The following is a 25173-nucleotide window of genomic DNA, read 5'->3' as shown; positions in this document are numbered from 1 at the left end:
GCGCAGTAGAGAGTAGTGTGCGACAGCGTGTGGGTGGAAATATTCCGTGACTTACGAAAAGTCCTCCCTAAATACAGCATTGAACGAGAGGAAAGCCCACTCCTGGAGGAAAACACCCCCACAAAAAACAAACAAAAATATACGCCAAACGAAGCAAAGGCCGAGCTGTTTTTCTTTCTTTTTTGTTTCTTTATTCACTGCTGCATTATTGCGCGGGCGCGCGGCGCGGGGTTACAAGAATATATATGTATGCGAGTGTTTGTGTGTGTGTTTATATGATTTTCACGGATTGTGGAGTGCGTGCGTGTGTGTTAGTTTGGCGAGACTTGACGGTGAGTCTGCTGTCACGCGTTGTCAGTGGCGGGCTCTAGGCTGCAGAGACGAGTGTCGCGGAGACGATAGAGCCAGAGAGATTACGAGAGAGAATATCATTTCTCTCCGAATGTAATATTGATAAAGGGAAAAGAAAGACTTGAAATAAATTTTTGTGTTTCGGTGCTTAATCGTTCATCTCGTCGCTTCGACAACCAACTCTATATATACACACACGCATTAATACACACGTATATATTTTATTCTCTACACATATATATACGAGAGGAGATTCGAAGGAAAAGAAAAAGGAAAACAATACGAGAATCGTTTATACATAGATCGAAGTGAATATTGCTCGCTGGTACAGAGTACGTGACTGTAAAATACGCCTATGACTATATGTATAGCGCATATAGAAACGTGTATAATAGGTATAATCGAAACGACCGATAGCCACGAGCTGTTTGGCCACAATATAACGTCTCAAAGAGCACATCCACAGCCCAACGGGCAATATTAAATCGGGAGGAATACTTATACATCAAGTACAGTCGAGTTAAACATCGAAAACGAAACTTCGAAACATATAGAAAAAAGAACCCAGGAAACTGTCACCTCCTGGTTATTTCTCACAATCTTTCTCTTTCTCTCCCTCCTCTCCCCCCCCCCTTTGTCCCCCTGCTCGCTTTGACCCCCTCCTCCTTATCCCATTCGTAACATCTCGGGGCAAAAATAAAACGTTGTCACTGTTGTCTGTAGCGCCGGAACGTTGCGTACGAACACTTTTCATTTCATTTTTTTGTCCCTCTTTTTTTTTTTTTTAAGTTCTTATTCTTCCTTCGCTTCCTTCAAATCGCGTAATTTTCTCGCTCGAGATCGCTCCTCGAAAATTTCAACGGTGTGATTCAGTGCTTCTTTTTCTTATTTCGCTCGACTCTGTTATCCATGATTGAAAGTCGCTGTGTTTTCATAGATAAGTAAATAAAAAAGACTCGCAATCTCATAAATCATCGAAACATCAAGTGCTGTGGCGAATAATTATTGAAAATTAGAAAATACTTTGTGAAAATGCCGCTTTTCGGCAAAAAGGATTCCAACAAGAAGCTCAAGAAGAATGGCAAGGATGAGAAACCCTCGATCGACGAGAAATACACGCTCAAAGAATTACTCGGGACGTAAGTACACTTTTTTCCTTTCTTTCATTACTTTTTCTCTCATCGAACACCAAAAGGAAGGGTGGCGAACATTACGTGCTGCGTTCTGATTAAATTTCTCCTCTCCATGTGCAATAAGGCGATCGGGCAGGAAGAAAAAATCGAATAAAAACTTGATCATTTTAAATGCGACTTTTATTCCGCCGGCCCGAAGACTTTTTCATTTATTCCCTATTTTCAACTCGAACATTTATCGTTCTATTTAACAAAATAAAAATACTAAATATACACTTTTTCCCAACGATCGATTCGTCTCTCGTCGTTCCATATTGCGATTTTCCTTTAAAAAGTTTGCAAACAAACAGCGAGAGGAACATTTTTTCGAAACTAGCTCGACGAAAATGTGACAGTGTAAATATTGGCCCGAAAGCTTTGGACGCATCGCAACATATACAATCACGTAGGAAAAGTGTTCAAATAAACGAGAATTTTACAGCATGAAATATCTCAACCGTTGCGAACGAATATATTCCCGATAAAAGTGAAACATTGATAAAAAATAATAATAAAAGCGTCGATAAATGACGAAAATAAATGCAATCTGCGAGGAAATCTGGCTTTATTTATTTGCTGAATGTATTTTACATACCAATTGTTCGCAACTAAAAATTCACTGAGAATTAAATCATTCGAAGGATCCTCGGATATAGTGTGCCATTGAAAATCAAATTATAGCCTCGCTGTCAAAAGCGGAGAATCCAAACTCGCTGGGTATTTGAATAATTTATGCGGTTTTCAATAATTCGTCGTGTGTTAGAGAGATTTGAATGAACCGAGAGAGAAACTTTCTGGAGTTACACTTTAAGAAGGTCCGCACACGCTGCCGTAATATCAATGTGAAACGAGTCTTTGGCGATGACCTTGAGCGATACGAACATCTATACATTCCGAATGGGAATGTATCCAAAATTCACGAATTTCTCTTTACCTCGTTCGCCGGCGGTTTTGCACGTATACGCGTGCATCATTTAACGATAATATCTTTCTCGAGCCAACGCGCGGCACATTTTTAAACGAGAACAAAGAGCCCCGCACAACGGCTAGCGCGCCGTTCGAGTATGGATCTCGCTAATTGAAGATACTTGACCGATTCGAAGTACAGATAATTTGTGAAATTGAACGACCTTCGGTCCCTTCGTTTCTCGGTAAATGAGCGTCGGTGATTCGTCTGTGCTTTTCACATGAAAAATCACCAGTGCGTCAGCTGTTGACGAGCGCTCTTGTGTTTCTCGTGCCTCCGATGCGTCCAGACATATATTTTTTTTCTTTCGCTTCGTTTTATTTAATTATTTTTATTTTTCTCTACGTTTTACGCTCGAATAACCCTACGAAGTAGCCTCTCACTCCTTCGCACTCTCTTCCGCGTATTTGACAGCTCGACAGCTGGCAAAGTGCGATCGTACGTAGCACGCTGTTGCTTCGTATATGTCTATAGAGGTGCACACGCATACAGATACGAACGGAAAGTGCCTGAGATCGGCGGGGCTCCGCAACGGAATACCTGCAGTGGCGAAATGGCAAATTCATAACGACTCGATGCCTGTGCACATGCACGTATGTGCGCCCTCTTAACGTATTTATGTATGCGGTTATAACGAAAAGTGTATTGGCTCGGTACAGTCGCCTTAAAAAATATCTTCATACTCGAAAAATTCTCTACGACGTCACATTTTTGTGTGGATTTAAATAAAATGTATTTCTCTTCATTACCTAAATGGGATTCGTGATTTTTGATGGGTTCGTCGAGCCTTTTCGACGCTCGCCACACCACTCCCGCTCGAGTTTCTCCCGCACAGGCCATTTTGACAGTTGGAAAAATCTTCCTCGCGAGCCCGATGCTGCGGACGACGCGCGCACGTGCGCCCTTATTTCATCCGAAAAATGAGCGCAAAGGGAGGAATAAAATATTCAGCCTATAAATTGGAAGCACGAATCTCGGAAGCATCCCTGCCGGAAGCTGTTTCTTAGTCGGATGATTTATTGATAGGATCAAACGCGATGCGCGTGCAGGAGGATCTCTTCGGGTCGCTCCTCCCGAGAGAGCCGAATTTTATTGCTCAGTTCCGTGTATTTTGACAGAGTCTATTTTCCCTTCGTGAATTTTGGCATTTTTGACACATTCACCTGGCCCATCCGTATTCCCTTTTTTTCTCCCTTCTCCCTTTCTCCAGATTTTTTCCCTCCCTTGCTCCCCGTCTTCGCCCCTCTCGTGCGTTCCTTTCGTTCGGGAGCTCCCTTAACGTCCTCTACGTGACGCCGAAAACTCCCGTGACCATCCCAACGAAATTGAAATTTTTCCGACCGCTCTCGAGAGTAGAATGCGTTCTCTCTCCCTTCGATCATCACGCACGACGGTGATGCGTGGGTGGACCGAGCAAAATGCCTGTACTTTGATCCTCCATTTTTACGTCTCTTCCGCATTCGTAACGACAAAAATTTATAATCTCTGAACGCGGAGATACATTAAATTTCTTCGTTAGTTCTTGCATATCGAGAATTTATTTTTAAGGCTTGCCCCTCCCCTCGCTTCGGCTCCTCAGCGTTCAACGATCTCAACGATTCATTCAACTCGAACGACACTATCGACTTCCGTTCGAGATATACGAGAAGAGAAAACTTGTACCAAGATTTTTTTAATCCCGTGCCCACCTAACGGTACTAATTTCATCGTAAACGTATTTTTTGTTTTATCGATCCAATACAATTAGCCAGTTTAAAATGACGACGAAGTCTCTCACTCGGTTATACGAGTTTGTCTTTATTCCTAATTACGTAACGGGATATAGGAAATTATCGATCGCTCGGTACAATTCTCGTCAAAATGACCGAGCCTGCCAACTCGATATCGTTACTCGCGTTCATCGACTCGCTCATCCTCCCGCGGGCCTTCCCAACCGGCATCAAATATTCCCGATCTCCGAGATGGAGTTGAATTTTTTCAAACATAACGTTAAAAATTCAATGAAAAAAAGGTTTAACGACGAAATTTAACGACGATCAAGTCGAGTTCTACAAAAGTCGAAGAAAGATAAAAAATAAAATGAAATAAACGAAAATGATGAATTTAAAAAAATTGGAGAAAAACAAAGTGGAATGCTCTGAATGAAAAATTATGTTTTCCTATAACAAGAAATGCAGGAACACCAAGTGTCGCATGCGCAAGGAAGAACCAGAAAGCGTTGTTGGAGCACATCTGCGAATGCCCAGAAATCAAACAGCCAATAAATAATGATGAAATAGTGCAAATTGAAAAAAAATCGTTGGGAGGAGCCCCGGACGAGAGGAATTAAAGGGGGAAACTAGAGGAACGATTCAACAAGGAAGCAAAGATAGAGCCAGCCTTGCATATACGTCAGACAGTTCGAAGTGATGTGGCACAAGAAGTATAGAAAGGGAGAATGGGGAGAGAGGAGCCTCGGAGGGATGATGAGAGCCACGCTGTAAAATAAGAGAACGTTACGACGCTGGAGTTCGCAACGTCCGAGTCCAACGGAACGGAGGATAAAAACATTTGTAATTCAGCTATTTTTCATTTCACGGAGTAACGGGGCAGCTTGAAAAACCTACGAATTGGAAATTCGGGGCAGGAAACGAAACTGCACAATTGGTCGATTTTTTAGACCATTTCGTTGGATCGATGCAAACTTTAGCGTCATGGGAATGTTAAAAATGAATAATTAGGCACGAGCAAAGAAGAGCGGTTGTTAAGCACTGGTGTGCAACACAGACTTCGTGAAATAATATGCGAGGGGAGCAAGGGAAGAATAATTACGTAAAAGTCTGAAAAGACATACAGGAAATAAAATACCGCTAATTATTTTATTTTGTTCCTCACAATCAGATTCGTGATTGAGTGTTTTTTCTCGTTCCCCGTGTTCCGGCCCCGTAGCTGAAACGACTGGAAAACCATAGTAATGAAAAAAAAGGTTGCTCGAGAACGTCGAATTCCAACGTGTTTCTTCGCCTCGTCGATATTACGTGAGATTACGAGCCGAGAAAAATGTGCGATTTGCATGTAAACACGCGTATTCCCGGCGCTCGCCGGGCTCATATGCTCTTGTTTATGTTGTCTGTTTTGCCATCGCGATAACCTCGGAGCCATTAATACGGCGGAGTGGAAAACGAATGCTCGACGGACGAAAGACGCTCTCGATTTTCTCCGATCTTGGCGTGTCGAAAGAATCGATGGATCGCACTATCGCAAACGCGAGTGTTTGTCGTTCGAGTTTCGAGGAAAAAATAAATGGTCTCTCCTCCCCGACGAAACTGCGCTCTCGTTATGTAAGCGCATTCGAGATTATGCACGGCGAGGAGGCTGCTGCTGCCGGACGGTGGAAGATGGCGAACCGAACTCGAGCTTTTCAACGATTTGAAAACGCGAGGGAATCGATCGCCGCTCGAATTTTCCTACCGAAAAATCGACATCGAGGCTGGAAAAGAAAAAAGCGATTTCTACGAGAGTGAAAATTCGAAGAATCGCTGCCACCGAGCGCAAAATCCCATTTTCGTCGCAATCATTTTTTCTCCCATTTTCGCACGAGTCGAACCGACCTCGTTGCGCAGTTTCCTAGTCGACGAATCGGCACGCTTTTCTCACGCACACGTTCGAATACATAAATATTGATTGACAAATATGAGATGCTCGGTAAGAATCCACTTCGTAGGAGAATAAAAGAGATAAAAAACGTTGAATTTCTTCTCGAATCGAATAAATATTGTTACTGTGGCTCCGGGGACTTTTCTGTCACTCCGTCACCACAGAGCCTCCCCTGATTCACTCTTTTCTTTCTTTTCCTATTTGCAGAGGTGCGTTCTCCGAAGTAAGACTCGCCGAGAGCAAGGACAGGCCGGGACAAATGTTTGCGGTCAAGATAATCGACAAAAAAGCGTTGAAGGGGAAGGAGGACTCGTTGGAGAACGAAATAAAAGTGCTGCGAAGGTAGGAGGAGCCCCCCACCCCCGATTAAGTGACTCCTTAATGCACCACTATTATTCTGACTTTTATTATTTGTTATATCGTATGGCTAACTCATTTATTTGATTAAACATCGCTCGTTGCAAATATCTTTTATATGTATAGGGTGAACTGCCCATTGAAGGAACACCTAAGCCATGAGTCAATCGTTTCGATATTAAAGCGGGAGATAATGCGCAGGGACACACAAGAAAACGGGTTTATTGTCCAAAGAAGAATTTAATATTGCGTACGATTTTTTTTTCCTTTCTGTCGATTCATTTTTCGGAAATGATAAAAAAGCAACGTCACACCCGAAATCCCAAAAAAAGAACACTTATTGGCCCATTGAAAGAACACTCATATTCAACGTGACAGCTTTCACCGATGCCTACTCCTTTTGTTTACTTATTGTCAAGGATAACGAGTAATTAATATCAATGTAAAAATAAATATTGTAATGGATATTGATACGAAAATAAGAATGTAAACTTTTTAATATTTTTCATTCGATTAGGAAGAGTTGGCAAATTTACCTTACACGGAGAAAACGGATTCGTTTTGTATACTTAGGAATATATTATTTCTCAAGAATTTTCAAAGTACTTAGGCACCGATTACAAGCAGCGTAGTATTTTTACAATTATCCAATTTTTCGTCTCTTCGATTCTGAACAGCTTTACGAGGACAGCAAAAGTATAATGCACGTCAGAACTACATTTCATTTTGTTTTCGAGTGCCATTCGTCGTGTCAGACTAGCACTTACTGATAAGTGGAAACGTATTGTAAATCACAAATTTTGACTGTCAGCATAGTAACTATGATAAATACACGAATGTAGACCGGTACGTGTGTCGTCATTTTATCATGCATATAATTTTTTTTCAGGATTGCCAGAGCACACTTGACAATATTTGATAAAGATTTTTTAGTATGCTCAAGAAGGTATTCCTTTCGCAGGGCCGTATTTTTCGGTGTCGCAAATTAGGGCACTCGAAATTTGGACCGATTCCTCTAATCTCTGAGAAGTCGCTGTTATGTGGGAAAAGCTTCTGCTTCTCCCACTTTTCCAACTTCTATCGTTGATATCTTTTTTAAACATTCGATAACCCTTCATTTTTATCGTTGCTATGGATTCCTTACATTTTTTTTCTATCCCTGAGACAGTTTATATCAGGAATTTAGAGTTATTCGGTGTACGAATTATCGAATAGAAATGGTGATGATGACGGATTCTCCATAAGAAATTTTACCATTTTTAACATTTTAATTCTTCATTAAATGATCGATAACCCGACCTGAAATTTCGCCAACCTATTTGGATGCAGTTGTACTTTACTGTAAATTGAAATCAATTTTTGTAGGGGTTTCGGGATCGTGAAAGGAATACCTTAAAGAGAAAAACACTTTCGAGTCTTTTGAATAAAAGGTATGGGTATTGGGCTTTTTACTACCGTGGATAGAACGATTCTTATTACTGCTCTTTGAATTAATGCTGCAATCCAATACGTTTATACTGTCCTCTAGAATTTTTGGTCTCGTTTTCTCCGTGTATGAAGACTCGTGAGTTCGATGCTTTCGATGGGTTATTCACTGAAAAGAGGTTAGACACACCCCTGTGTTAATTCAATGGGAAGTGTTGAGTAACTTGACCCAACGTATAAAAACTCGTGAATTTGATGCATTTTCAATGATCACACGATTAAATAGTCGTTGAGCTTGCAAATTGGACAATTTTATTCTCACATTAATTGAAGCTTTTCGCTAATCGTAAATCTTCCGTTTGACAACAAGACGCCTGATCTCGTTGAATGTTTTTTTATTTTTTTTATACGCGCAGTGTCAAGCGCACTCCACCAGGGTAAAACGCAAAGCGGTTGCGAACATTGTAGAAACTTGAGGAAAAAATAAATACTGGCGTACTTTAGCTTACCATTGAACGAGATTATTCGTTTTTAATAATTTTGTTAATTCGATGACGGGTGTTCCGCAGTGGACGATTCACCCTACATCCGTTTTAAAATTGGAGAATAAAAGTGAAGTTTATTAGCACCCAGTTCCAAAGTCTGTCGGAACCGTTGACTTATCTCTCTTTCACTCTCTCTCTCTTTCGATACTGTGAGTTTTGTATGATTTAATTAACACTGTTTTCTCCCCATTTGTTTTGTGCATGACGAAGATTTACTTTTTTAACTCTTCGATTGCGAGCTTAAACTTTTCACCATGAGCATTATGATCCGCGTATTTGCGTACCATTTTGTACATTCGCTCGTAACATTTAAGAATTCTTATTTCTTTCCCGTTTTTTTTTCTTCTCGTAAATGTTTTATCTTAGCGTAGGAGCGCTATTGGATGGAGGCTCTTTTGCCAGGGCGTAACCTTCCCAGTATTTTGCAGTGATTCTTTCGAAAAGCCTGCGTCGATGCGGACTCGAATGGGTTTTGGCGAACGCGGGACGTCCCCAATTGACTTTTCGGGCCTCCGAGCCCTCGAGGCCTCTGCCAGCACCGTGCGCTGGCTGACGCACTTTGCCGGTTATTACGCTCGTAATGAAATGGCTTTCGCGGCGACATTGGTTTAACCGGCACCCGCGTTGTGCCACGTGCCTCTCGAATATTCCGAGATATTTCGCAGCAGAGAAACGCGCGTAACGCGATCAGTCGACATCGCCCCGTCGAGCATGGCGAGCTCTTCGTCGCAGTACAGTAGCGCGCGTGATCGAATGTCAAATTCGGCGGTTAGCGTCTCGGATATCGGCGAAAACGACGGCCTCAAAAGCCCTCGATTTTTATCGGGAAACTGAGATTAAATTATGGGCCGCAACGAAAAAAACGGCGCACGTAAATCCCAGCGGGTTTTAACGAACCGTCAATCTTGCTTCAAAATTCAATCGAAACCAAAGAAATCGAGAGCCTGGTAAACTGTCCATTTTGGATAATTCGAACGAAATTATGGACATCCGCCAATAAAAAAAAAACGTCAAAAGCACACAAATCCGAGCAGATTTTATCGAACTGTCGCACTCCCCGTTAACATTTTCACGTCCACAGGAAGCAATCGTTCAAATGTAAAATCCGGTCTCCCGAGATATTCACAAACTCCCATCGAATGTCAACAGTACCTTTTTTTCTGCTCACTCTTTCTCAATGTCAGTGTGCTAATACGTATTATGAACATCATTGTGCAATGAAATGACAGCAAATAATTTTACACGCGTATCACTCTTTCAGTTTCTCTTTTTCTTTCTCTCTCTTTCTCTCTTTCGCTACACGAACTTAATAGCTGTCCATCTCTCTCTCTCTCTCTCTCTTTCTCGTTGTTTCTCTTGCTCTGTGACACGGTACGCGACACACGTTTGTCTCGATTGCGTGTAAATCCCTGTACACGATAATCGTTATTAACTGTCTTACGATACTTGCTCGAAGGAGGGTGAGCGAGGGACGGGGAGCTGGCCGATCGTTGACACACATAACCGGTGGATTTTTAAATTGTTCGCTGTGTATGATAATGAGAGTGTGTGAAACACGAGAATGAAATTAAGGCCTTTGTACACTTGGAGCGGGCGAAAAGAGGGGATTTTCTTGATTTTTTTTCGACGAGAAAATAAATGCTTATTGGAAAACTGTGGACGGCGTTCACTAGCACATATTTTCAGGTACTTGGATAATATTTTTCATAAAAAAATGTCGCAAAATGGCGCAACTCCAGGTGCATTCCAGTAGCACATTTATTTGAGGATCAGTTGCGGCGGACATGATATAACTCAAAAACTGTTGATCCGATCGATACGAAATTTGTACCACTTATTTGTTGTAACAAGAGCTTGGGGCTGGACGAAGGATTCGTAAAAATGTTGATTTAAAAAAAAATGGCGACGGTTTTAACAAAAAATTCATTTTTCGAGGTGCTAATTTTCGGTTTTTTCGTTAGAATGATTTTTTTTCGAGGAAATACGAAATCCCTCGTCCAGGCCCTGGCTGTTGTTGTAATAAATAAGTGGTACAAATTTCGCATGGATCGGATTAGTAGTTTTTTAGGAATCGTGTCCATTGCGAAGGTATTTTTGAAAAAAGGCGATTCTGAGATAATCGCGTTTAAAGATTCGAGTATTGGCGGACCGAGCGGACTCGGTCGTACTTGTACTTGTAGAATATCTGATAAAAAAATGTTCCATCTCTCCGCCCGTCACAAGTGCACGTAAGGCCTTAAAAAAGCGGAAAACGAAGAGCGCGCGTTCCTCCGCATTCGCGGTTTCAACGATTTTTCTCTTACCCTTATCACTACCGCACTATTTTGAGTTATCGTTCCTTGATTCGCGCGCATTGAAACACGATCCCCCCGATTTGGTATACGCGAAGACGTGCGAAAAGCGGTTTTTTAGTCCTCCGCCGACTCGTCGTCGTCGAAATCAGAGCCAACGAAATCTCAATTAAAAACAAACGTAGTTTAATCTCTTGAGTAGTCTAAAACGGAATAAACATCCTTAAAGTGCGATTCTCAACGAAGACACGTGCCAACGAGCAGCCGCTGTTTCGACGTTTCCACTCATTCACTCTCTCTCTCTCTCTCTCTCTCTCTCTCTCTCTCCCCCTCTCTCTGTTGCATTATTGTGTACGGTATTGTTATTAATTCGTAGGTTCAGTGAAACAGTGACACCACAGAGTGGTGACGGGCCGATCAAGTCGGATAATAGTGACGAAAGAGGATGGTAAGTTTCGGCCCTCGATCCAAAAAACAAATAAACAAACAAACAGAAACAATCATCGGCCACTAATGTTAATATATTCGTTATTATACGTTTTTTTTCATCATTCCTCATGTACACAATCATTCGAGAATGTCGTCGATCGTTCCGTCCATTATTTCAATACTCTCCATCGCACGCGGACCTTAATTCCCTCTTTCGTACTCGATCCATCATAGCTTTTTACACTCTCCATATTTCTATAGCTGAACACTCTGAATATCGCAATCTTTATCTCTCTCTCTCTCTCTCTTTCTATTTCTCTCTGTACATACTATTTTATTAATCGAAAGAGTCCGCACACGCGGATAAAGAGCCTGCGGAATCGAGCTCGAAAGGAACGAAGCGAGGCGCGCATTCGCGTCCCCTTCGTTCGTTATCCCTGATAAAAACGTATTCGCTGCTCAGATTATTCGTGTCGTCGGGAATCCCGGAATAATCGGATAAAATCAGCCCCCGCCGCGCGACTTGACTCGTCGAGGTGCCAGTTTAACGATGATTTATGCTCGTACGCACTCACGCCCAATTCCCTTCTGTTCGGTGCCGGCGAAATAGACTTTTTCGAGGAGCTTCGTCGTTCAGTTGGTTTCGAACTGCCCATTCCACTTTTCGTGACGAGTATCCACGATTTGTGGATGAATTTTGAAAATCATTTTTCTGTTTTTGAAAAACATTTTTGCGTGTTGAAAACTGAACGATCGAGTTTTCCATCGAACGTCGAAGTTTCTCGGAGTTAGTTTTAGGATGGGACTGTAAAATCTGAGCATCCTTAAACGCTCGTCGGGAGGACAAAACGCTTTTAGCCAGGCACACTCGGCGTCGCGCGCGCACGCGTCGCAAATTCGTTTCTATATACGGTCTAAAAACGCGGACTCGTCGCGGTGTCGAAAGGAAATCGTCGCTCGCGCCGCTTTTTCTCTCATCGCAACCGAGTTGATCGTTCCTATTTTTTATTCATTTCCCAAAGATTTTGTTGCCATAACAATCGCTGACATGATTTCCAAGCTTTGCCACTGAGTTTTGAGGGTTTCGCAGCTTGCTTCGAGTTCCTTTTTATTTTACGGTTTTATCGATTGTGCTGCTCTTGGTGTGTTTGAGTCCGTTGACCAAATGACTTGTCGTTCTTAATTATCAGTAGGATAATGTTTAATCTTTTAACAATTTTGAGACCAGCTGACGGAAATTTCGATGTCGAGTATGAAAAAAAATGTTCGTAGACCGGAGAGTGAATTTCTGCGTCGTTGGATTGAAGAACCTCGTTGCTTCACCGACCCAGAAATAACAGTGATTGGGATGATCGAATCGTAACGTATTTTCTCTCTCGTGATCCTTCGAGACAAAAAAGTCTGACGATTTAAAAAAAAGCGCAAAACCGTTGGAATTGCAGATAAAAATGGGCGGGAGAAGAGCGAATTAAAAGTCGCGACGGGATGAGAAATTATTGGCGAAAGGCATTAGGCGAGAGAGAAGACGAAGTTATATAACGCTCCGATTAGCGCGCGGGGAATTCGCTTCGCGGGCACTCGCCTCTCCTCGCGGGACATCAAAGTTTCGAGCGTTCATTCTGTGGAAAGTACAATATATTTTAATAAAGTCTCGCGCGAATCGGCCAATAAATCTGAGCAAGGTTACGCGGATTTTCGAGCGAAGCGTTGCCGCGCGATTCTCTCTATTTTCCTTTTTTGGTGTCCAATAATGGAGATGAACGATAGGAGAAAACGAATAATTGGGAGAGCGTATAACTCTCGGGCATTTTGTCAGCGTTTTTTCCCTCTTTTTTCTCCGCTCACCGGCGCGCGCGCGCGCGCGCGATCTCGGACAAGATTCTGCGAGCTTTCACTTCGCTACTTCACCGAGTTCGGGCGCGTTATTGTGCGCTTCGTTGGTACTCGAAAAAAACTCGAGTGCCCCAAAGATTGCTTGGCGGCGAGTCCAAATTTATTTCATTCGAGCGCTCAAAAAGCCATTTTCCATTCAACAATTCTTCGCTGCCATAATTAATCAAGATTTTCTCATTCGCCCGAATAAACTCGTTGCGAAAGATTCCCGTTGTGACGAGGTTCATAAAAAACGGAGCATTCATTTGCGAGGCTTGAGAAGCGGGCTCGTCTCGTGCTCTCCCCGAAGGGCTGCTTTCAACCTCCGCGTTCACTGCGGACACTGACGAAACGTAACGAAATAAAAACTTTCGTCATGCTTGTACGAGGAAATAACGAGCGTAAAAACAGTATCAAAGCAGCGATGTAAATAAACGCGGAGAAATGAATAATAATAATAATAATAATAATAATATAAAAGAGACGAAATACGAAGACGTATTAAACGAACGAGGAGAATTTTCCCTTTGTACAGTCACGCGCAGAGAGCATTCGTGTGTTCTCAATTAATTACAAATGCAGTACATCGCGATAACACAAATGGCGGATAGAGATACTCGCCCCCCTGGCTCTTTTCCTCTCTCTCTCGCTCTTCCTTTTTTCTCCGTCCTCGCGTTTCTCGCTCGTCGCCGAGGGATGCGTTGATGAATTTTTTAACGACCTTCCCATTAACATTTCATTTAGTTGATACGCTCATAGTTTTAAACGCTCGCACCTTCTCATCTCCCCAACTCTTTTAGGGTCAAAGCTCACGCTCCATTATGTCTCGTAAAGCGTTTCATTCACGGGGCGTTACTCAACGTATAACTTGGAGCACACGCACGCAGGGTTGAGAAAGCTGTAAAACGTTGAGAGAGACGCGCCGCGGGAGGACGATGCCCGAGTTAACAGTGCGGGAGGCAACGAGGCGCGTGCTCTTTCGGCAGAGTCCGCTCTGCATTCGTAACTCGAAACTCTGAAAACTATTAACGATATTAACGAACCGAAATCGTTGCCTCCCAGCCTGGCGCTTCTCAATCGCACACTCGAACTGCCGATAAGTGAAAAACAGCCGAAGCACACACACGCACGCACACACACAGAGCCTCGATCCTCGTTTTCATTAACGCACAATTGATCGAAGCGAGCGCCTCGGTACAAGCGTTTGAAGAACGATTTTCAACGTTCCACATACACTCGATGGGAAAGTGCACTTTTCGTCTAGTTTGCTTACTAATTAATTGTTCGCACTCCGTCCAAACTGTCGGACGATCTCTGGCTCCGCGCGCGCATTGTCATTCTTACCATTCGTTAATTTGTGCTTGTATATATTGGTAATGGTTCCCTCTCTGTTTATTCGTATCGATGTTTATTGTTGTTTGTCAGTGTACTGTGCAATGCTGTGTGCGAGTCTGTCTCGTTGATAAATATTTAGTGAAAATGATTTTAGAGTGCCACCGGAATGTCCGCTTATCGCTATCCTGCATTGTAATTAGCTGTCGTCGAAAACGTCGAAACAAATGAATCATCGTCGTCCAATGCACGCGGAGGAGCCAAAACAAGTGTTTGTGAAGCTGCGAGAGCGAGTCGATGGTCGATGAACGCTTCGCAAATCCGTCCGATTTGTCTATCGCAAACGCCGATAGTCTTTGTCCCCGTGTGTATTGGACCGTGAACACACACGCCGGGGAATAATGACGGGTTCGCCGGTACTGAGCGTAGCAAGGAAGGAGCTTGGCGCGTTGGGCAAGGAGGATTGTTCGTTGGGAAACGTTATTCCGTCACTGAAAGTCACGCGGGGGGGGACGCGCCCGATCGGGATGATTTTTCTTCTGAAAGGGAGATAAAAAGTGGCGATTCTCCGGGACTTTCGATCTTCGATCCCCGCGCGCAACGCAGTCTGTCCGAGTTTCCTCGAGTACTTGGCGGCTCTTTCGCGGGAGCCGGAAATATATTTCGTCCCCGTAAAATCGCTCCAAGTCGATCGTAAAAGCGGCCAGGAAAAATGAATAAAACTCGATCGATTCTAACGACACAAAAACTCAAATTTACTCTCACGCCTCGACGCCGCGCTCGTCCTACTTGCCCTGCTCGTCCATCGCTGCAAACGCCAACGCTTGTTTCAAACGGTCGCGCATACAGCATGCCAATGGTTGACTCTCGTCGAGCTGATCGCACACACAAACACACGAGCCACACACATTGTCACACGCACGCGTCGGGCGACTATCTCGCCGACGTTAAAAAGTAAGTTTCGTATCGAGACCACACCTCGTTAACTCCTCGTCCACCAATTGTTTCAGGTTAACGCATCCGAACATCGTTCAACTGTTGGAAACTTTCGAGGACAAGCACAAGGTCTACCTCGTTATGGAACTGTAAGTCCCGTTCGTTTGCTTCACCGCCCCTTTGCTCTTTCGGTCTCTCCGCCGTTCGGCAGCTCCCCGCGGGGGCTGCTGCGCGCTTCCGGCTCGGTTCTCCCGCGTTCGGGGTAGCCACGAAATTCCCCTTTTTCATTATTCACACTCGAGCATTGTGACAACTTATAATTGGGGCGGACGGGAGCTTTGAAAGTTGCTCGGTGTACGCGCGTCAGCGAGCACGAATCCTCCACGGGCGCGCTCTTCCCCCGAATTACCCGTTTTCCTCAATTAAAGTCCGTTCGTCCCCGGTGTTTCTCTGCGAATTGAAACAAAGCTCAGAGCGTTCTTCCGGCCGGTTCGATTGATCTCTGCCTCGTACCGCGGCGCGTCCTCTTTATTGATTGATCGGGGAAGAGGTTGGACCGGTTGCGTTCAATTGGGAGGAAATTCTCGTATGAAAGGTGCATTATTACGCGATTGAAGAAGAGCTCCGTCGAGTCGCGCGGGCGGGCTGCGAAAAAACCGAATCAATATCCCCCATCGCTACTGGCTATTCGCGACGCGCGATCGCTCTCGCGATAGACGTGCGAGACGAGTGCGGACCGAAATCGTAAACGGAAGAACGACGCGACTCGGGAGCGGTACGCTGCGAGAAAAAAAGGAGAAAAAGAGCGCTCTCCCGAGGAGCTTCGCGCCTCGGACGTTCCTTTTGAGCGTGCCTCGCCGTGCTCTCTTTCGCCGTTCTATTAATAGCGTTTGTCACTTGATTTATTCAGTGTCACCGGTGGCGAGCTGTTCGATCGTATCGTCGAGAAAGGCTCGTACACGGAAAAGGACGCATCGGGATTGATAAGGCAAGTGCTCGAGGCGGTCGATTACATGCACGAGCAGGGGGTCGTGCACCGGGACCTCAAGCCCGAGAACCTCCTTTACTACAGTCCCGCGGAAGATAGTAAAATAATGATAAGCGATTTCGGCCTATCGAAAATGGAAGATTCGGGGATAATGGCGACGGCGTGTGGCACGCCGGGTTACGTCGGTGAGTTTTACCTTTTTTTCCACATTTTTATCAACAACCGCCGCCTCGTTCCGCGGCGACGAGTGCGCTGGGAGGAAAAAACGATAACGAGTCGCGGCGACACATGTGCGGCGGCGGCGGCGGCGGCGGCGGCGGCGAGGCCTTTCGAAATTCGAATATAAATTTCAATTACAATTACAGAGGCATGCCCATCTGCTGGGCGTGGGTTTCACGCTCGAGCTGTTTGTTCTCGCATTTGGCACTACTTGTTTCCCCACACTTTTATCGCGATCGTTCGATATTTCATGAATTTCGTCGCCTCCTGGAACCTCGCTCGGTGGCGATGCGACGAAAAATCTTTTTCTTCGATTAAATATCTCCTCGAATTTCTTCACGCCTCTTCCAGCTCTTTTCCTCCGTTCTCTCAGCGCTATTCTCCTCCCGCGCGAGCTGCGAAACTCGCGCTCCCGCTGTTTCCTCGATCCGTTGAAAATCCTTAATAATTCAACTTCCGGATGACTTATTCGAGGCTCTCGTTTTACAGCCCCCGAAGTGCTGGCGCAGAAGCCTTACGGCAAAGCCGTCGATGTATGGAGCATAGGCGTTATATCGTACATACTTTTGTGCGGCTATCCACCCTTCTACGACGACAACGACGCCAATCTCTTTGCACAAATCCTAAAAGGTAACGTGAATATAAAAACCGTGTTCTCTCGTGCGATTGGTACGAATCGAAACACCGGAAAAACCAAATCTGAAAGATCGCTGCTCGCTGTTTTCTTTGCTCTGTTCACCTTCCTCCAAATTTTTTGTTCTTATTTATGGACAAATCGTTGCCAATTTCCATGCCACCTTAAAACTTACAAAAGTATATTATATTACATAACAGCGTTACAATTTCGATTTCAAGGTACTAGATTAATTATAAATCGCAGGCTATCAAACGCTCTGGCGTAGTAAGTAAATTATTTCGAGTGAGTGTGAGTGTGCACATTTAAAAAGTAAAAGAATATTAATCTCCGTATACATTTGTCACGAATTCAGAATAATTCATTGAAAATATTTCATCGCAAGAAATAACGCATAACCAGCCGATATAAGAACGAACGCTTTGAGTCGTCTCATTTTACTCCAATTGCCAATCATCGTGAAGTTCCTTTTTTTATTTTTCTCGACTCCCCCCCCCCCCCTCCCCCCCCCCCTTCCCCGTTCCTCTTAATACCCTCGTTCGATTATACAACGAAATCGTCTACTCTATAGCAAAGAGCTAACCAGACTGTTGTAGGTGAATTTGAATTCGATTCGCCGTACTGGGACGACATAAGTGACTCCGCAAAGGACTTCATTCACAAGCTCATGTGTGTCAATGTCGAGGAGCGATACACCTGCAAACAGGCACTGGCGCATCCATGGTGAGTTTTCTCGGCGACGAAAACAATACAGAGAAACGTCGAAAAGTAATCGAAGCGACAGAATATATTTTATTATTTTTCATACACGTTTGATCTTATTATTATTTTGTAAAATGCAAAAATTGCCAATTTGTGCCAACTTGTGTGTTAATACGTGGCTTTTTTTGACTGAGGCGATTGTGGAGAAGGGGAAAAAGCAATGAGCAGGGCCTTGCAACGGTAAAGCGTGTGCGAATGTCGTGGAAAAGTCAAAAAAAAAAAAATGATAAAGAGAAAAAAATGAATTTTTCAAACCGCTGCAAATATGTGTATGAATGTCCGATCGAAAGAGCTTGGAAGCCCGAAATTCACAATATTTACGTGTGTCAATTGCTCTCTGCATATTTGTTCATTGTGTATCTATGCCCCAGGTAGCAAGGATATCGCGAGAACACACAATTAGCCCGTATTATGACTAAAAAACAAAACAAATAAATCAAAATTGTAAGTAGCAACAAACAGAACGATTAATTCGATCATATGGCTATCGAAATGTCAGAAGGTACAATCGACTTGATTAACTGGGTTCTCTCATCTTCTAAGTGTCTATCTCACCTCACTCGGTTGTTGTTCGCATCCGCATAAATATTATTATCAGCTATTTGTCGCTCGTCATTGTAACAATTTATTGAAAAATATCGAAAAAGAAACAACACACAACAATTGCGCTGTCCGCAGTCTAACAAATTGGTTAATGTGTCGTGAAAGTCAGTACGGTGTTGTCGATCGGTCGAAGATGAACTAAAAAAAATGAAGCGAACGTCTCATCGAAGGATATTTGGTGAGGAATTTATCTCAAGATTGGAAGATATTGGAAAGTCAAAAATTCTAGTGTCAAAACAACATTTCGTTCATCTTCGACCGTCTTTGTCCAATCGGGAAAGCCCCGGGGCAAAAGCGTCTAAAAAATCAGTAACGAAAAAAACAACAACAACAACAACAACAAAGTGGTCCAACCCCACCACGAATCTTGGGTCTGACCGTTTTCTCTTGAAAATTGCTTCGTTTCAGGATTTCCGGCAACGCGGCGAGCAATAAAAATATCCATGGTACTGTATCGGAACAACTTAAAAAGAACTTTGCCAAGTCAAGGTGGAAGGTTAGTAATTTTATTTAGATTGGCACCCGCGGCTGATCCTATGTCATGTTTGCTCGCCAGGCTCCGTAGGAAAGTCTCCCTGTTGTCTCATGGTTGCAGCAAGCATATCACGCGGCTACGGTCATCCATCAGATGCGACGAATGGTCCTAAACAACGATCATCAGCAGCAACAGAAGCAGCAGCAACAGCAGCAGCAACAACAGCAGCAGCAGCAGCAACAACAACAACCGCAGCAGGGCCTAGGATCGACAGGCCCCTCCACAGGCAGCCAAACGTCACGAACCGAACAGTCCTAATCACATCTCCACCGCCATCACAGAGCAACAACCGGGACAACAACGTGCTACAAATAAAGGATATTAAAGAGTCACCGAGGTCGACGCCGAACCTGTTAGCAGCAGCAGCAGCATCACCTAATTTATCCACGTTACCCACTAATACACAATTATATTTGCGCAACAAACGCTTCAAGCTGTGGGGTAACACACGCACCGCACTCTCTACCCTCTTTCGTACGAACGTATCGCATCTGAGAAGGCAGAGAAAGCATAAAAAAAGCTGAATCTCATATTGCTAAATGATATACACATTATATATTATAAATATATATGAATATATATATCAAGTACATAAATACATATATGTATCTATATATATTTATATATATCCAGCGTATATGGATATACGTATGCATATTTATTTATGTATATACATATGCGTATATGAAAGAAAAGAATGATACCGTTGACGAGGAAACGCTGTGTTATTACGGGAGGATACGATAGGCGAAGGTTCGTCGTGAATTCTAACGACTTCCTCCATTAGCCCGTCGTTAAGGCTCTGGCTAACTCTCGTCGGGCGGAATAATTACAAAACAACAAAACACAAAAAAAAACGTATGAATATTCGAGATAATGTGAATTATCGTTGTCGCTCTTGCGCCGCTGAAAGTAAAACTGGCAACACGAAAGAAAAATTAAGCAAAAAAATCATGAATTCTACTGCTTCGCGGCCAAAGACGCATCAGTTCTCGATCACTCCGGGCGAATGGAAGACCTCCCGGGGTTCTTTAACTCTATAACTAAAGTAGTTTTCAATCTTGCTGTGTTGACTATTGAAAGAGAGAGAGAGAGAGAGAGAGAGCGAAAAAGAGTTGGAACGCTGAAAGGAAGAGTTGTGTTGAGCGCGCATCGTCATTACAATACACAATTACACACGTACACGTTGAGACACACACATACACACACACACACACACACACACACACAGAAAAAGCATTGCTCTTGAGTGTGAATCATCCTTCTTTCTACACTCGACTATGTAATATATTATTTATGTATCTCTTATGTACTTATATAATATATTATATAGAGATATATACGCGACGATTAAACGTCGTAAACTCGCTCCACTCGAAAGGCGAACGCGATACAACGACATATCTTAATAATTCACTCGACGACAAAACAAAAGTTAAAAAATAAAAACGTGTACATGCATATATCTATACAAGCATATTATAGAAAAAAGGTGATGAAATAATACGAATATACGACCTCGCACGAGATCCATTTGCTCGGGAAGTCGAGCGCGACAGAAATGCTTGAAACGCGGAGATTATCGATCACGTTGTTTTACATCGGATGATTCAAGGAAAAGCGAGCGTTTCATTCGTCATGCAAAATTTAGTGTAGCCGTTGACAGAGAGATCTGCATGACGAAACTCGAGAGGAGAACAACTCAATTCGTTTGCGTTAACAAAACTTACTCGTACGAATCCAATTTTTTTTTCACGGAGAAATTTATATTTCGCGAGATTGGTTTACACTGTTTATCAGTTACGTTAGCTCACACAATGCGCACTGTGCTAAGTCGCCTCAAAGAATTCAACAACCAACATGAGCTTTCGATGAAGAATAACAAGGGCAAAAGTTGGCTATTACAAGAGAAAAAGAAACTTGCACATGTTATATATATACATAAATATTATTATTAAAAATCGAAGACGCGATTTTTATTCTCCTTTTTTCGTAGCAGCTATCGCGCTACTGTTGCTCGACTTTTTTTCTCTCTTGGATACCTGGAACTGGACTAAAGTCATTATTATATAATTATACATACATATTCTAAATATATACACACATTCATTCTGCTAATATTTTTATTAAAAAAAACATATGTACAATGCACTATAGTTCGTTAATGACGTGATATGTCGTTAAAAATGAGAGAAGATGATTAAAAGAGAAATTAGTGAGAGACAAATACGTGCGCGGCCAGAAGATTTCCTATTGTACAATATAATAAGCTTCTTTGGACTTCTGATCAATCGCGACTTTAAAACGTTCGAATTGTCGTTTATTTTGTGAAGAAAATTCGAACTTTCCAAGTTGCTCGAGCCCTACGTGCTGCTGGTCGAGTGTGCACTGTACATTTTTCAAATATTCATAGCACACGCTTTTGTAAATCAAACGATAGTTGGTACGTGTGATGTTCTCTCTATGAAATAGTTCTTCTCTTCGAATTATTTGATCATGAGTTTCTACTGGGTTTTTGAGGTTTTTGGAGAATTTTTTTCTTCTTGCAAAGAACCCGATCAAGAACGAGATTGTCTCGAATGCACACAGTTTTTCCTGTTCGTCTAGAAAGTTTTCGAAAGATCGAATGAAACTAGCCTCTGGGATGTCGAACAGAGACTTTAGCTAATTTTGTCTTAAAGTACTACATACAAACGTACTCCTGAATCTCGCAATAACCTATTTCATCATAAGTTGTTATAATCTGTTTGTTTTTTTGTTCCAACACGAAGTACAGTTTGTGAACGATCATTGTTTTTTAAATGAAAAGTTTCGCTTGGTCCGTTTAATAAATGAAAATAGTTGAAAAGTTTTAGAAATTTCTTTTCGTGCTATATTTTGAATCTCTTCTTTTAGAAACTGTTTCTTAATGACTTTTTTTTCTTGTCTTTTCGATAATCCCTCGCTGCTCTCAGCTTAAATGTTGTTTACACAATACGTAGAGCTCGAGCTGCCATATCAGTAATAAGCGTTTACGTTGAAACTCCTGACGAATAGAAGTCGCGCCACCTGTTTTTGTAATCCATGCTAACGCCGGAGAAAGAGATTAAACGAAGGAAAATGAGGAGAAACGGAATGAAAATATTTTCATGCTTAGGCGTCCAAGTGAAACATGCTTTTTGAACTTCCAATATCAGTGGATGGGAGTAACTCGAACGTACGACACGAGGTTTTTCACGAGTCGACAAACAGATTTTGTTTTCTCTCACCTTTCGTCATTTCAATTTCTCTCTCCTTCTCTTCATATATAAATATTTCTATATTCGTGTGTGATTTTGGAAAAGATGTGGAATCGACTGCAGAAGTGTGTACTGTGAAACTCGCGATCAGGCTAAAATGTAATTTAAAAAAACGAAAAAAATGCATGTTCAAGGCAAAATACAGAGAAGCTTTGACCCAAGACGAGAATAAAGCTTCTACCATAATCTTCGCATTCTCGTACTTCCCGTATAACGTGTGTGCAATGTAACAGAAATATATGATAATCAAGAGATGACAGTTGATAAAATAGTTTCTTGCGAAAAATTCAAAACGATTCAAGAATTATTAACGCGTTGAATATTTTTGAACGATCATCGTTACCATATTATTTTTTTTATCCGTTCGAAGGTGGTGCAACATTGTTAATTAGCGTCGTTAAAACTTTTCGTACGAACGATAAATTAGCGCCTTTCTCGTTGCTTCGATACTAACCTGCAACAAATATTTCAATTAAAATTTCGTAATTGGATAATCAAAAATATCCGGGTCGTTATTGTTCTATGGGAAATTGCATAGAAAATAATCCAAACTGGATTCCTGGGACTGGTTCCTATCCAATCTGTTTTACGAATATTTTCCGTCTCTTCTCATTCGCTCTCTTTCTCTCTCTCTCTCTCTATCTCTTTAGACTCAACATTTATTTATTCTGTCTCAATTCTAATCAACCGTTCTCAAAGCGTAGTCAAGAAAAATTTTCTTTTAATTTACTATCGTAGTTTTAATATTTTTCTTTTCTTCTCAAAATCGCACTAGACGTCCGTCCGAAATATTGGCAATTGTCGACAGATATATATGCTCGATGAAGATAAAACGCGCGAAAGATTTTTATTCGATGGGGTTTGAAAGAATAATGAAATTACATGACTCGTATCGAATAATATTTAATTTAATAATTATTCTTAAGAATATCTATACCTTCGATAAACTCTACTGAACGAGGCAAAGAAAAAGTAACATACAAATTTATGAACATATAAAACAAAATCATGCTAACTTAACAAAACAACTTGTAACGAGACCTAGAACGAGACGACGCATGCATGAAGTTATACATACTGAATATATTATTATATACAAGCTTACGAGTACTTTAGTCTAAATTGGTCAAGAAACTTGGTACCTAAAAGAAAACAAAATGCGATAACTATTTACATTGTATCTCACGTTGAAATTTTGACTGAGAAACGTCGAGTTGTATCCTCGCGGATATGATCGAGGCGATTCATTGCGGGGGATGAACATTTTTTACCGTGGAAAGAAAAAATGAAAGAAGGCGTGTCGAGTACTACTTATTACTACTGTACTTAAAGTAAAACGTTCGTAAATGACAGTTATCAGGATAAATAAATCGAAGAGAAAGAAAGAAAAAAAATATCATTTCTCCATTTTCGTTAAAAAGACGAAAGTGTATCTCGCTTCGAACGTACTTAAAAGTGATGAAGCAGCAACGATAAACGAACGAATGAATAAATTTTAAAAAATCAACTACGAGCTTCGATAACTATTCGCTTATCATTCACTTGAAGTAAACGTTTGTCGACGATATTTCACATTCGTTAATGCAAAACGAGCATGTGGCAATAAAAATCAAATCATTTTTAAATTGTTAGAGACAAAAAGAAACAACGTTGGAACATCCAATTATGAAAAATAGCTTTTGGGAGTAGCAATCGGACAAATCATATTTTTTGCTTATACAATTCTTTTAATAACTGTATTACTATCCGAGGAAATGCTGGGTACACGAACGAAAGACTTCTGGCGATCCACGATGCGAACCTGTAAATGCAATTTCTGATACATATTGTTGAACTCAGACTGATTGTTGTGTAGAGATTGACTATATATATATTTGCTTTTGCGAGGAAGCGAGAAAAGGAAAAATGAACATTGTAAAATATATTATCTTCTGCATTATGATACCTCTTAACCTGCTCAATCTGACGTACACGAGCACGAAACTTCTGTCTTTTTCTCTCTCTCTCTCTCTCTCTTTTTCTCTTTACCACACGTTCTTTCCACCATATATTATCTTTACATGTATATATATATACATATACATATTAAGAAAAAGCTTTCACTTTTCATGCTTATATGGCAACCACAAAACCAGTTTATCGTTAATAGGAACATTGACGATGTCCCTGGACGTACTACTGTAAATTATGGAGCACTAAAAACGTAAATAAGGGGGAAGTAAAAGAGCGTAAAAGAAATAATGAAACTGCGAGTTACACTGTAAGATTAAACGCAACGTCGTTAATCCGAGAGTTTGCGACGAAGGATTGAAAAACAGACGTACACACTTGTTGAATTGCCTTTGAACAACATCGTCTCATGCATAGTCGTTCGTGCCAATATCTATAATCTTTGTAAAACAAACAAATTATCTAAAGGAGAAAACAAAACGCTGTAGGTATTTTGGTGCTAGTAAAAAGCGTGTCCTCGTATCCACAAAATTTAAACGCAAAGTCTTCGTTTATTTTTCACTCTCATCGAGAGACTCTCTTATATTCGCGAAAACCTATTTCTGTATACTAAAACTCGGCGCGAGTCGTTTCAGCGCGCCCCTTTCTCATTTCGCGTTTTATCCACGATAATTGGCCGTGCCTAAAGACATAAATGAAAATAGAATGGGAGAAAATTTAGATAGAATGAAAACGAATCGAATACGAAGCGAATTAAAACGAAATGGGGGTTTAAGAATGTGAAATATATATTTTTTTTCAACGTGAATTTTATCTATAGGATTCAAATGTTTGACATATTTATCATTTCACGGATTGAGTTGAAAAATAAAAACATGCATAAATAATCAA

The 25173-nt window shown here is 41.8% G+C and overlaps 1 protein-coding gene across 4 annotated transcripts; it reads left to right on the top strand.

Annotated features, from left to right (window-relative positions):
• CaMKI (Calcium/calmodulin-dependent protein kinase I) lies at positions 1-25173 on the top strand. Of its 4 annotated transcripts, none has more exons than XM_043426691.1 (9): positions 1-1490; positions 6334-6468; positions 11121-11192; positions 15388-15462; positions 16224-16486; positions 17010-17150; positions 17751-17877; positions 18928-18965; positions 19076-25173. In XM_043426691.1, the coding sequence occupies exons 1-9, from the start codon at positions 1384-1386 to the stop codon at positions 19576-19578; spliced, it is 1461 nt and encodes a 486-aa protein (XP_043282626.1). In that variant the 5' UTR covers positions 1-1383; the 3' UTR covers positions 19579-25173. The 4 variants fall into 4 exon arrangements, with proteins under 4 accessions (XP_043282626.1, XP_043282628.1, XP_043282627.1 ...); XM_043426693.1 differs by having other exon boundaries at positions 2-1490; positions 18928-19015; positions 19115-19456; XM_043426692.1 differs by lacking the exon at positions 11121-11192 and having other exon boundaries at positions 2-1490.

The sequence above is a fragment of the Venturia canescens genome, chromosome 8, assembly GCF_019457755.1.
Source record: "Venturia canescens isolate UGA chromosome 8, ASM1945775v1, whole genome shotgun sequence".
In the NCBI taxonomy this organism is placed as follows: Eukaryota; Metazoa; Arthropoda; class Insecta; order Hymenoptera; family Ichneumonidae; genus Venturia; species Venturia canescens.
Note: the sequence above shows the minus strand (reverse complement) of the source record. Positions and strands in the feature narration are given on the sequence as shown.

Bases quoted from the DNA above. Each gene is read 5' to 3' on its own strand.
- CaMKI (XM_043426691.1), top strand. From the start codon at position 1,384: ATGCCGCTTTTCGGCAAAAAGGATTCCAACAAGAAGCTCAAGAAGAAT. The intron at 11,193-15,387 runs GTAAGTTTCGGC...CAATTGTTTCAG, and splicing joins AATAGTGACGAAAGAGGATG to GTTAACGCATCCGAACATCG. The intron at 17,878-18,927 runs GTGAGTTTTCTC...GCTTCGTTTCAG, and splicing joins CAGGCACTGGCGCATCCATG to GATTTCCGGCAACGCGGCGA.